We start from the raw sequence: 13,877 nt of genomic DNA, 5'->3' as shown, positions 1-13,877 counted from the left end.
GTCCTATCAATGTTAGTTAACTTTGGATTTTTGCCAATGGAGAGAAAGAAAACAGTCTTTCATCTGCAGTTTTAATTTACATTTCTCTTTTTTAATGAGTGAAGTTAACTATCTTGTTGTTTATTAATAGCAAATTTTATTTCCTTTTTCTGTATTTTGAAGGGATTATGATTGTGCCAATTTACATGTTAGGAAGGATAGCTCTTTGTGATATGAGTTGTAAATATGTCCCTGAATTGTCTTTTTTTAAAAAAATTTGTTTGATGCTTCTTTTCATTAAAAAATTGATTTTTATGTAACAAAAAGTACCAGTGAAATAATTTATGACTTGGGGATTTTGAGTCATGAAAATTTAGATAGTTCTTGCTAACTCCGGATTTGCAGGGAAAAATTTTTCAAATCTTCTCTTATTTAATTGTTGTGTTATTTAAAAAATATCTTTGGTACATATGGAATTTATCAAGGTATATGAGGTAAGGTAGGGATATTACTTTACTTATAACATTTATTGCCTACTCTTTCCCAGTGATTTGAGATGAGATCCTCTTTATACATTCAATTTCAATATGTATCTGAGTATACTTACATCTGGGCATTCTGTTTTGCTAATAACCCAGTATGATACTCTTAAATTATTTAAACTTTTTGAAATACCTTAGTGTGTTTTAAAGCTGGTCCCCACTTCTATGATTATTTTTTCACTAAATTTAGCCTCAGGTAATATAGCTTAAAAGTGTTATATTTTCATTGAGATCGTTAAATTTACAAATTAATTTACACAATAATATGGTCCTTCTATTTGTAGAAAGTCTATTTTTTTGGCTTCAGTGCTATTTTAATTTTTATTTTAATAGGTCTCACATTTTCATTGACAAACACATTAATATAATTTTTGTTACTGTTATATATGAAATCTTTTCTTCCATTAACTCTTCCAAAAGATTGTTTGAATATATGTAAACTATTGATTTTTGTATGTTGATTTTGTATTTTGTAACCTAATTGAGCTATCTTACTGTTTGTAGTACCTGTTAACAAAATATTTCAAATGTAAAAATGAAAAAAAAAAAAAAAAGAAATCAAAGTGCTCTTCTCACTTTAAAGATGAGGATAATATCCAGCCTCACACAGGTACCCTGCAACCTATATGCAATGACAAATGAAAAAAAAGAAAATTACCTGATCCTGCATTAAAAGCATTAAATGAAAAATTCTTGGTTTTACAACTTAAATTACCATCATGGAAATTTGATAATAAGTTACAAAAACAAAGACAGTTGAGGATCCTACAAATTGATGAGATAATTGGGGGAAAATGCAAAATGTCAGGAAACCATGTAAACAACAAGGCACAGATTATTAAAAGCATGGAAGCAATTAAAATCAATATCTCTTTATGACTTTATCCTTCAAACTGAGCTACCAGGCTATGTTATTTTAGTTCTGTGGGTCTCTCCCTCTTATACATCCTGCCAAATAGACTCGGATGTGATTTATTTCCCCAGAAGTATTGGCAATGTGTTGCCACAGTGGTGAAAGCAAGTGAAAGCATTAATCTAGACTGAGTTGAGCACGTTAGTCAACAGTGGTTGAACCAATGGAGTCTAGAGTTGGGATACAGGGATGACAGGTCAATGTCAGAAACTTGAAAAGTGGGAAAACATGGAAGGAAAAGCTATGTCCTCTATGAAGAGTAACTTTTACTTAATAATAAAGATGTAGTTAATTAATCTGTAAGAGTTGATAATGGCTAGGAATGATGACATGACACAGAACATGACTAAGGTCAATGGCTAAAGATGGTTGAGCACATCTGTAATAGTAACAAACACAGCTGGGTGCATGCGGGTTGCCCACATGCTTGCTTAACACAGTGAGAGCATGGACAGGTTATTTTGTTTACTTAGTTTTTTTTTTTTTTTTTAATGTGGTGCTGGGGATCAAACCCAGTGCCTCAGGTGTGCTAGGTGAGCACTCTACCACTGAGCCACAACCCCAGCCCTGGACAGGTTATTGATGGAGAACAAAGTAGCAGCATACACCCAAAACTTTCTGGCTTGTACAGGATTGATTGGGAGGTTGCTGAAAGAATTCAGAAGAAGGGAAAACACTGGTGGAAGGAGATGGTTGTCAGTTTTGTGGTTTGGAAGTAGCTTTGGAAACCAAGGAAGTAATGACTGAGTGTCTGGTCTGTATGGCAGAGGGAGTTTCTGAGAAAGGAAGGCATCTCTCCTGGTGGGCTTCACATTGTTGACTTATAAAATTTTGTAAAATTAAGTAGGAAAAAGGAGTTCTCCATAAAGAACTGATAACAGAGGAGAGAATGCTGCTGTGTTTTGTGAGAGGAAGATTCCACAGTGATAGGAAAATAATTATGGAGAGAAAATCTCAAACAACTGAGAAATCAAAATCAAAGAAAATTTAAGGAAAAATGTATCCTGGGTCCAGGAGGTGACAGATGCTGAATCCAGTCACTTTCCTTTTCATTTCCCTAAGTGGGAAGTGGTGTTTAATGAGTGTGTTTTAGATCCCTTGTCCCAGATTCCACTTTCCTCTGCTGCTGTTGTTGCTCTTTTTCCCCCAAGTAGTGTTGTGGTTCTTAATCTCATCACTTTTATGATATCACTGCTCTAATGATGCCATGAAAACTATGGATACTCTCACTAGGTCAAGAAAAACAGGCATTTGATATGGAAACTATTGAAGGAAATTTAACAGATTCTTAAAGTATATCTTTACTGCAAACACTGTGTAAATTTGTGTTGCAGATCATTAACTTATTCCAGCCTGTATCATACTTGATGTTTCCCACAAGTGTGCTGTGCAGTATCTGCATATTATGAAGTATCATTCCTACTTTAATAACAAAGCAACAAATCAGTAATATCAGCCAGGCAGTGTGCTGTCATCAGATTTCTTATTTGCACTCATTCATCAAAATATATTTGTACTATTAGAATTATTGTTTAATCTGTATTTTGTATGTATTGTCATTTCTGAGATAAATCTGTGGGCAGGTTGATTTTGGAGCTAGTATCCTCAGTATCCTGAGATGCCACAGATATTGATGCCTTTGATCCAGTACAACATTACCTCCCCCAAAGCTTTCCTCCATGCTCTCAGGGTTGATTGATTTCCTTTTCATTTCTGAAGGCGGTTTATTTTGATTTAGTACCCTCCCTTTTCTTTTACTCTTTCGGCTAGTTTGATTTTCTTTTCTTTTTATGAGGCCACAGACTTTGAAAAATATTATTTTTGGTATAGGTATAATCACATATCAACACCTTTGAGTAAAATCTATCAATCCAAGACACTCCCCTTCCAATTCCACTATTGGTTGTTTTAATGCCTGAAAGTATCCATGATAAGCCGATTCTAATAATTTTGAAGGATAATTGATACTTTCACATTGAAATCTGACAGGATTAGAGGAAAATTGGGCAAGTCATAATTAGTACCATGGAAGTCCATATTAAGGATCATGAAGAAAAGTAATGTACATGAGAATTAGATTACATATTTCTCCTGAGTAATGGGTCTGAATAATCATTTGATAGGAAGGGAAAACTACTGTTATTTATTCCAGGCAATTTGTATAAACTAAGATTCCCTCATCACAGCAAGGTATACAATTCACCTTTTCATTCAGACTCCTTGTTTTAAATATTTATTGTAAAAATTTTTCCACTTGGACATGTACTTAGAGAATGGTATTATGACAGTACGTGCCTTCATCCCTGTTTGGCAGTTATCGACCAGTGGCCAGTTGTCATTCTTTTCAACACCCACAGTCTATTCCGCCTCAACAAAATTGAAGAGCAAATTCAATGCACAATATCCAGTCATGCCTTAAAACAAACACTAATGTATTATAGCACATACCCTGCTGTTCTCCTCCTCCCTAGGCTTTTCATAATTTTGCCAGTCCATCTCTGCCCTTTTTTTTTTTCATTTTTCTTTTAGTTCTGTTGCTCCGATGGATTGACTTTGCCAGAAGACATTCCATTAAAGGTCAGTGCTGCTTGCAACCAAGTCAAAGGGAGGAGACAGGCCAACAGCACCTCCTGCCCTGCCCCTCTTCCTCCACACATAGTCCATGATGGCTGTGGGTGAGGCCCTGGTACATGTGAGGATCAATGTCCTGCAGCTCTGCCTGGGCACCTTGCTCTTCCTTTCTGGATGGGCCCAGATTGGGCACTCTCAACACCACGGCCCCCCAGAAGTAGTAACACCTTTGAGGATAACTGGCACCAAGAGAGGCATGAGGCCCCCTGACTGGCTTTCCTACAGCCTGCACTTTGGAGGCCAGAGACACATCATCCACATGAAGGCCAAGAAATTTCTGGTATCCAAACCCTTCTCTGTGTTCACCTACACAAACCAGGGTGCTTTGCTTGAGGACCACCCTTTTGTCCAGAGGGACTGCTACTATCATGGTTATGTGGAAGGGGATCCAGAATCCCTGGTTGTTCTTAGCACCTGTTTGGAGGGCTTTCAAGGAATGCTAGAGATCCATGACACTCTTTATGAAATCAAACCCAAAAGACTTTCTGCCAGATTTGAACATCTGGTTTATAAGTTGCACAGAGAGAAGACACAATTCCCACCCATGAGATGTGGACTAACAGAAGAAGAAATAGGACGGCAACTGAAGCTTCAAAGGAGAGAGAATTCCATTCTGAGGCAAAGCAGCTATGAAGGCTGGTGGACCCACACAAGGTTTCTTGAAACAGTTTTGGTTGTAGACTATGAGCGATTCCTTTATAAGAAAAGTAATGTCTCACTTGTGATAGAGGAAGTATTTGTCATTGTCAATCATGTACATTCCCTTTTAAGTAAATTGGATGTTGATTTGAGTTTACTTGGAATTGAGGTGTGGAATGAAAAGAACCTTGTCAGTGTGACTAATGACATATCTAGACTCCTGGATGATTTTTGCAGTTGGAAGAGAGCCAGCCTTGAATCTCGTATAAAACATGACCTTGTACATTTATTGGCAAAACAAGATTTCAGTATATATCTTGGCATATCATATATTGGAACTGTATGTGCACCTGGTTTGGGATGTGGAGTGGATCGTGTCATGGGTGATAAACCATTTGAATTTTCACTTACCATAACACATGAGATTGGACATAATCTAGGTATATTCCATGATGCAGTAATATGTGCATGTGGGCAGCCCCGCTGCATGATGTCTAGAGAACCAACATATGGCACAAGATTCAGCAATTGCAGTTACGCTCATATGTGGGAAAACTTTCCATCTATGAACTGTATGCACAAAGCACCAAAACAAGAGAATGTCTTTAGGGGGACTGGGTGTGGGAATGGTGTGGTTGATGAAGGAGAGGAGTGTGACTGTGGATCCCTGGATTTGTGTACAAATCATCCATGTTGTTCAGAAAACTGCGCTCTGAAATTTGGGGCTGAATGTGCTTCTGGCCTTTGTTGTGAAGAATGCCTACTCCAGCCATCAGGTAAAGTGTGTAGAGAAAAAGACAGTGAGTGTGATCTTCCAGAGTGGTGCAATGGCACTTCGCCCGAGTGTCCAGAAGACGTGTATGTGCAGGATGGGGTCCCTTGCATGGGCGGCGGCTACTGCCACGAGAAGAGATGCAATGCACGTGATGAACAGTGCAGACAGATCTTTGGCAAGGAATCCAGGAGTGCACGGGAGAGTTGCTACACAAAAATGAACAGCCGAGGTGACCGCTTTGGTAACTGTGGTCTCAGTGGTGACCACTATGTAAGGTGTAATACATCAGATTTCCTCTGTGGAAGAGTGCAGTGTGAGAATGTTGAAGAAATTCCTTCTCTGAGAGGTCACACTACTGTGCATTGGATTGACTTCAATGGTGTCACCTGCTGGGGTACTGACTATCATTTTGGGATGACGGTACCAGATATTGGTGATGTGAAAGATGGCACAGAATGTGGTACTGGACGTGTGTGTATCCACCGGAAGTGTGTCTCTATGTCCTTGTGGTCAAGTGATTGTTCTCCAAAGACCTGTGATATGAAAGGGATCTGCAACAACAAACATCACTGCCATTGTGACCCTAACTGGGAGCCCCCCAACTGCATGAAAGAAGGCCATGGAGGAAGTGTTGACAGTGGTCCACCCCCTGGGAAAATAGTAGTGAACGAAACTGTGCCAGTGAAGTTCCCTGCTCCACTTATTTTTTTATTTCCATTTTGTCTTTTGCTTTTGATATTGTTACTTTTGTTTTTGACAAGCATCTAATAAGTACCACCTAAGAAGAAAGAGGGATATGTGCAACCTTCACTTGAGATGGAACAACTGAGTGTTCAAACTTACCCCTCACTTGACAAAAAAGAGCTCAATATTCAAACTTTATCTAAGACAGAAGAATAAAATTTTTGCATTTTCCAAAATAATCCCAATCCTCAATGAAATATCCCATGCATTAAAATTATATTATCCTGGCAGTAGAAGTGTTCTTGCAAATGTTAGAAACCACTGAAACAAAGGTCCAGGGATCACTGCATCAGGATCATAAACATTCACCATTTAATACATGTAATTCCTAGCACATTCCTACTTTTCATTATTTCAAGCAATTTTGGTGGTTTGTTTGTTATTTCTTCATGGTTACTGTACTGGGGATTGAATTCGGAGCCTTGCACTCCCTAGGCAAGCATTCTACCACCAAATACCCGCAACCCTAGTGGTTTATTTTTCATGCAAATAGTTCTTTGTGTTTCTTGAGCAAAGGCATCCTGCATGGATGGATCATGCGTGTCTGTGTGTGTGTCTGTTTGTATTCAGCATCTCTTAATTCCAAACCACCTTCCCTTTTCACTCTGCTGTCACACACAGAGAGGAAACTCACAAATCTCACTTCTTTGCCAGTCCTAGCGGTTTCGGGCCTTTGGGGAGCTAGAGGGAGACTGGATACCTGTGAGAACTGCTTGAAGTTTGCATCAGCATTGCCTGGTTAGAGCTTTCATCTAGGCAACAGCAGTAGCTCTCAGTCTGCACATTATTCCTATGTATATTTAGTAACTTCCAGAAGCAAAAGTATCATCAGCCCCAGAGATACAGCAAAGATACCAAACAACTTACCCATGGAGTCCTGAGTTCTGGTTCTCTGAGTCCTTCTCCAGATTCTACGGGTTCTAGAACCAAGTTAGCTGTACCTCCCTCGGAGGGTGGGCTCCTAGAACCATAGAACCTATTCCAAAGCTCTGGGTTTGAACATCCCCAATCTCTTCCTGTTGATCTCCAGTCCTAATGGTGACAGCTATGCCTTCTACTTACTAACTTGTGGTTGTCTCAGGGATGTGGTTTCTCATTTTGTGAATGAATTCTGAGTGATATAAACTTAACTTTGATGTGTCAGAGAACACAGGGTGAGTCAGACATCAGAAGATTTGAACTCTTCACCACTGCCCTTTACTCTCTTGGCAAAATGATCTAAACCTAGGGAGAATGTCTTTGCAAAATCTAAACAAGAAAATAGCACTGGTCACTCAACTCCTTTGCAACTTTGATTAAAAAATAGGATGAAGAAGATATTTACAATTGTATGTAAGATGCAATAAGTCTTAGTAAGTTACATTCTCTCTGGATAAAAAGACCTGGAGAACTCGAATTAAACCTTAAAAACCATTCTTTGAGGTCATCAGAGAGCTGGGGAGGCAAGGAGGACACAAAGAACTGAGAATTCCAACTGGAACACAATTCTGAAGTGAGTTGAGTATCGTTGACAGCGTTCTTCTCTCTGGAGCACAGTGGATGCTGGATGTGAATTGAGGATGAGGTTTGGCCCAGTCAGAGCACAGGAACTCTGTTGAGAAGCAGAGGAACTCCAGTTCTCTGAGTTACTTCCCAGGATGGCATTCATAAATTAGACATTTGTGGGACTTCAACTTGTAATCACTTTCCCCCCAAGGCCCATCTGCCAAATTTGAGGGCATCGTGAGATGTTAGTGAGCTAGTCTGAAATTTCTAAAAGGCATATTTTCCTAAAACCATGTTATATTTTGACACAAGACACAGTAAAAAGTGTATTGTCTCAAAGCATATTTAGTTTCTTCATTAAGCCACTTACTGGATTCTGACTTTTCATTTTTCAAAAGGCTGAAGAGCTAAGATTATGAATCTTTGGATGCTAGAGATTAATCCCCATATTCGTTCAAAGTTGAGCAGTGAGTGTCATATATACTCCCAAGTGAAAGTCTAGCAGGCCCATATCTGAGCCATGCTGTATAGGAAAGATTAGTCCAAGATATATTAAAAGCTCACTCAATTCTGGCCTAGCTTAATCCATGATTTTTATATAATCAGCTCCTTAGTCCACCATCCCAACATAGGAAATGGGAAATCTGTAGTGAGCCACTTGGTGATTCAATGCACAATTACCAGCTTACAGCAAGATATTTCTATATTTGCTGTTATGGTTCAAATGTTTGCTCTAATACTCATGTGAAATTTCATTGCCACTGTAATTGTATTGGGAGTCGAGTCTGAGGTGTTTAGGCAGGGCCATCATGAAAGATTAAGGCCCTCATTATGGGAGTGGGTTAGTTTTCACAGGATTGCCTTTCTCATGAAAGCAAGCTCCTTCTTTCTCATGCATCTTCTCTTGTCCTTTCCATCTGCCATCATCGAATGATGCACCAGGAAGGCCCTATCACACGCACCCCTCAATCCACAATTTTACAGCCTCCACAACCATAAGTAATAAACTTATTTTCTCTATAAATTACCCAATGTGTAGTATCCTATTATAGCAGCAGAAAATAGGCTAAAATACATGCTAGGAGAAAAAAATGTGACTTGCTATTAGAGAGTTAAAAAAAAAAGGAAGAAATAAAGAGAAGAGCAGACTTGCTCCTCATTCTTTTGGCTAAGATCAAGTGCAGTATGATTCAAACTGCAGAGCAAGAGTACATGAGTTTATGACAATGATTAATACATTTTAAAATAAGAGAAAATGTACAAAATGTAAGAAAGAATGTAGAATATCCTCAATGAATTGGAAACTATCTAATTGATATTTTAGAACTGAAAATTATAAACATATTAAGAACTCAGTAGATGTGTTGAACAGTTAATTGGAAAGTCAGGTATACAGAATTACTTAAGTGGAAGACATAGACTTTCTGTAACCAATGTCATTTCCAACATGAGAATAACTCCCTCTGAGGAGGAAAGCATTAATCCTTCTCAAAATCTTTTCCTCTTAACATTGAATGTTCTCAACTAAATTTCTATAACATGAATCTTTTGTGAACACAGCATATCCAACCCACAGCACTTAGTTTATTTGTTTTAATCTAATGCTCCATCACAATATTTATCTCTAACTTGTGAATTAAGAGATTTTTATTTCTGTATCTTTTAGCTGATACTTAAAATATTACATACATTAATGGGGTACCATGTAATGTTTCAATATATGAATACACTTTTGCATAACATTTAAATCATTTAATCTAATTCATTGTATAATTTAAAATCAGTTAAACATATTTATCCCCTAAAATATTTATCTTTTCTTTATGATATAAACTTTTTGAATCCTTTCTTCTATATTTTTAAAATATATAACACATTTTTGTTATCTATAGTCATTCTATTGTGCAACAACACACCAGAAGTACTTACTCCTATGTAACAACTTAGTACTCCGTGATGACTTTTCTCCATGTGCCCATCCTCCACTTTTCTCATCTTCTACTAACTCCTGTTCACTCTAAACTTGTATAAAATCATCTTTTTTATAGTCCATATATGAGTGTGGTCATGTGGTACTTGTCTAAAATTAAGAAATTTAAAATTTTAAATTGTATTTAGAACTGAATTTTAGATTGATGGAGGTACAAAGTGATATAAAGTAAGACCTTAGTAATTTAATTTGTACAACAATCTTTTCACTTATGTATATCCTCACAATGTCTTAGAGAAATTAAATAAGCATTATTATTCCCACTGGCCAGAACAAAGGAACTAAAATTAATTTAATCAAGGGATATTTGCTCAAAAATCATATATCTAGTTAAGTTAGGAACTGGTAAGATAAATTTGTGCTTTTTACTGCATATCTGTATATAATTGTCTTTTTATTTCATGATTTTTTTCCCCAAAATAGAATTTTAGAGGATATTGAAATGAAAACCTAACATAACTGCAATGCTGTCCAGGGTAGGCTGATGTCCCATTCAAGGTCAGCTAAGAGGTCTCTCTGTCTCTTTCTCTCCTTTCTCTTTCTTTCTCTCTCTCTCTCTCTCTCTCTCTCTCTCTCTCTCTCTCTCTCTCTCTCTCTTCTGTCCCTCTCCCTTTCCAGGTAAAAGCACAAAAGGATAAGTTTCCTCTAAAGCTTCTGAAGAAAATGCACAGTATCCCCACACACGTAGTTTGATTTAATACTTGAGACTAGGGCACAATCCACATCAGAGCTGGTAATTACAACTCTTCTGTATGATTGAGGAAAAGCCCCAGATGTTCTCCTTCTGACTGAGTAAGCGTGCACTGACTTGTTACAAAGATGCTGGTGGACCAGACAATTCATCATTAAAATAGACTCTGCCTTTTTGTCTGGGATACAGAAGGGGAAAAAAATGACCACTTAATTTGCCAAAGGGCATCAATTCATGCCAATCCAAATTTAAAAGTAAAACAGGTGGGAACTTTTAAAACACATTCTCTGAAGCATTCATTGCCTGAGGACAGTAAGACACATAACCAACTCACAACATTTTCAAAGATGGATTCTGTCTAAGTCAGACAATTAAAATATATCAAAGTCATGCAAAGCAAGGAATCAATTCTCCCTCTTCCTTTTCCTCAGCAGAGGGTAACTGACTTTTTTTACCATTTGATCTCAAAGAATTTAATTTTCTAATGAGGTCACAGGGAAGCACTGGAAGGTGCAGACAGTAACATTTTCCACATGAATATTTCAAGACCCAAGTTTTGCAACCTGGAATTCCCAGCTCTATGTAATAAGTTTTTGCTAAGGGGAAATTGGAACTTAGGGTTTTTTTTTTTTTTTCCTCCAAATTTGGGCTAAAACTTTTGTATGAGTATGGCTAACTTTATGAATATATGATATAAATGGGTGACATGAAAAGATTCCCATTCAGTATCTTAACAGTTCAAACTTCCTCTCATTTTTCCTTGTGGCTTAATTTCTTTGGGACTTAGAGTTTTCTTAATCATGTAACTTTACTGCTAGAACTCGGAACTGAACTTGTTTCCTTGAAATTAAACCTGCTTCCTTGAATTTCCCATCTAGGGGGTTTCACTTCATTTTGATGCTGACTCTAAGCCAATGACCCTTGAGAACAAGTAAGGGACTTGAAACAAGCATGGTTTCAAAGCAGCCAGGAGGCTATTCTCAGAGAGTAGCCACAGGGAGTTGACAAAAGAGTTGAGTTAGGCTCCTATGAAGAGACGATTCTACTTGCAGGTAGGACTTCTTCTAGTTCCAACTTTTTAGACTAAAGTGTCCCTTTCTCATTTGATGAAGGCTTTGACACTTCTTCCTGGAGGTATACACAGAGACACATTTTAAAAATAGACGATAACTGACTTTAACATGTAGGATTGCAACCTCCTAGGATATCACACTCAGGCTAAGAAAAAATGTTGTGAAGTCAGTAATAAGGTAGCTTGAGAAAGCAACCACATTCCCTGTTAACATATTTACATCGTCTCATCTCTGTCATTTTGTCATGGCTGTCAAATTCATAGAAGGTCAGTAGTTAAAAATGAAAAACAACATCACAGCTTGAAACACAGAAGAGTAAAGTAGATCAGCTGTCCAGTTTTCCCAGGACTGAGGGAAATGATTGGTCAACTGGGTAAGTAGCAATTTAAACAAACACTGACTTCTGTTTCACATGGGTCAGTCTCTTCATTAAAATATCACTCAGTACCATCATATAGAAATATGTATTTGGAGCACATGTTTAGAGTTTTAGTCAAAAGCAGAGTCAAGCAGGTAGGACTGATTGGCAACATAAATATACACTTTATTTTCCAGCTTCATAGGGCACAGAAGTCATTCTGAAGGTGCTTGAATGCAAGAAGGTAAAAGATATGTGTAGAACCAATCCAAATGAGAGCACAACACTCACCCCAGACAAATGGTCTACACATCTTATCCCAAGTCTACTCAATTCTTTTTCACCTTCTCTGTCCCAGAATGCTTTTCTCTTTCTTTCTTAGCTGCAGAAAAGGATCTTTTAAAATTCTACTTTTTCAGAAAAGGCATTCTCAACTACCTTTCATAGGGCTGATTTTCTTCTTTTAGAATTTGTCTACTGGTTTTATCTATAATTGATTTTTAATGTCTTACAGCCTGTTGTCAGTTAGTTTTTCATCTTTGATACCAAAATACTTGACAAGAATAACTTAGAGAAAGAGTTTATTTTGGACTCACAGTTTCAGAGGTCTCAGTCTATGGCTGACCAACTCCATTGTTCTGGATCTGGGGTGAGACAAAACATCATGGCAGAAGGGTGTGGCAGAGATAAGCTTCTCAGCTCGTGGCAATCTGAAACTGTAAAGAGAAAGAGTAGAAGGGGCCATGGACAGATATTGTTCAGGTTATGCCCCAAGTGACCAGTTTCCTCCAGCCATGCCATACCTGCCTACAATTACCACCCAGTGGTCCATTCAAATTATTAATCCATTAAGTGGATTAATCTATTGATGAGATTACGGTTCTTATATCTGATCATTTCACCTCTGAACATTGCCTAACACAAGAGCTTTTCAGAGGACATTAAAAATCCAAACCATAACTTCTCCTCAATTGGGCTATGGGCTTGTGAAGTAGGATTATTTGTCTTTGAAAATTTCTTCCGTTCTATTGCATAGTACCCAGCCCAGTTTTGTTCATTGTCTAAGTCAATATGTAATAGAAATATAAAGTAAGCCACATTTGCAAAACATTGAAAGAAGTACAAAGAAATAAATTAATTCTAATCATATCTAATCTTACTTAGTCCAATATATCCAAAACATTATTTCAACATGTAATCAGGGTAAAAAAATTATTGAGGTAGTTTTACATGATTTTCATTGTACCCAAGTCTTTGAAATCTAGTGTTTATTTTACATGTCAAAAAATCTCAATTAGGGTGAGCCACACTCAAATGCTTACGAGTCACACGTGGCTAGAGGCTACCATGTGGATGACATAGGTCTACATGATAAGTCAAAGAAAATGTACTAAGGGGATGATGGAGACTTTCCATGATTTAAAGGGTTTAGTTGGATTCTAAAATTGATGAGAACATACCGTGAGTTTTTGTGAAGATTGCAATAACTTATGTTAACATATTGAGGGTAGAAATTAGGAAGGTGAATTTATAGAAATCAAGAGTTATTTCTGTGATAAAAAGTAAATGGAGGAATAGTAGCAGAAGTCTGTGATTGAGAGAATATAATAAAAGTAAAAGAAAGAGTACACGATAAATCTAAAGCACTAAGCCTAAAGTACCAGGAGAATAGGAAGAAAGAAGGAAATAGGAGAAAGATAGTATAAGAAAGAAAGGAACTTGTTTTCAGACATCTAGTTTTTGGCAAGTTTATCTCACCAGAGACAAAATTTGGAGCAAAGATGAGACATGAAGTCTGATAAGGCAGCTTTGGGGATCCATGCTATCAAGTTGGTTGAACTTTAGGAATGGATATCAGCTAAGATTGTGAATGTTGATGGAGATAAGAATGATTCCATTAAGAAGACCATAATTAGCAAGCAGAACAAAAAAGTTCAGGATGATAGGAGGAAAACTAAGATATCATGGAAGCCAAGGTGGGAGGCCATATCAAGAAAGAAAAGAACAGAAAATAAGAGAGAATATGAGGCACATGAAAACTGAGAACAGTCCATTGA

General features: G+C 37.4%; 1 protein-coding gene across 1 annotated transcript; it reads left to right on the top strand.

Moving 5' to 3' along the window:
- The first annotated feature begins 4,099 nt into the window (after positions 1 to 4,099).
- Positions 4,100 to 11,324, top strand: LOC124982683 (disintegrin and metalloproteinase domain-containing protein 25-like). Its single transcript, XM_047549657.1, has 2 exons — positions 4,100 to 6,160; positions 11,268 to 11,324. Exons 1-2 carry the CDS (start codon positions 4,100 to 4,102, stop codon positions 11,322 to 11,324), a joined length of 2,118 nt encoding a protein of 705 aa, XP_047405613.1.
- Positions 11,325 to 13,877: the final 2,553 nt, after the last annotated feature.

This window comes from Sciurus carolinensis, chromosome 4 (genome assembly GCF_902686445.1).
Source record: "Sciurus carolinensis chromosome 4, mSciCar1.2, whole genome shotgun sequence".
Taxonomy (NCBI): domain Eukaryota; kingdom Metazoa; phylum Chordata; class Mammalia; order Rodentia; family Sciuridae; genus Sciurus; species Sciurus carolinensis.
Note: the sequence above shows the minus strand (reverse complement) of the source record. Positions and strands in the feature narration are given on the sequence as shown.

Bases quoted from the DNA above. Each gene is read 5' to 3' on its own strand.
- LOC124982683 (XM_047549657.1), top strand. From the start codon at position 4,100: ATGGCTGTGGGTGAGGCCCTGGTACATGTGAGGATCAATGTCCTGCAG. The intron at 6,161-11,267 runs GTGAAGTTCCCT...TTTCCCATCTAG, and splicing joins TAGTGAACGAAACTGTGCCA to GGGGTTTCACTTCATTTTGA.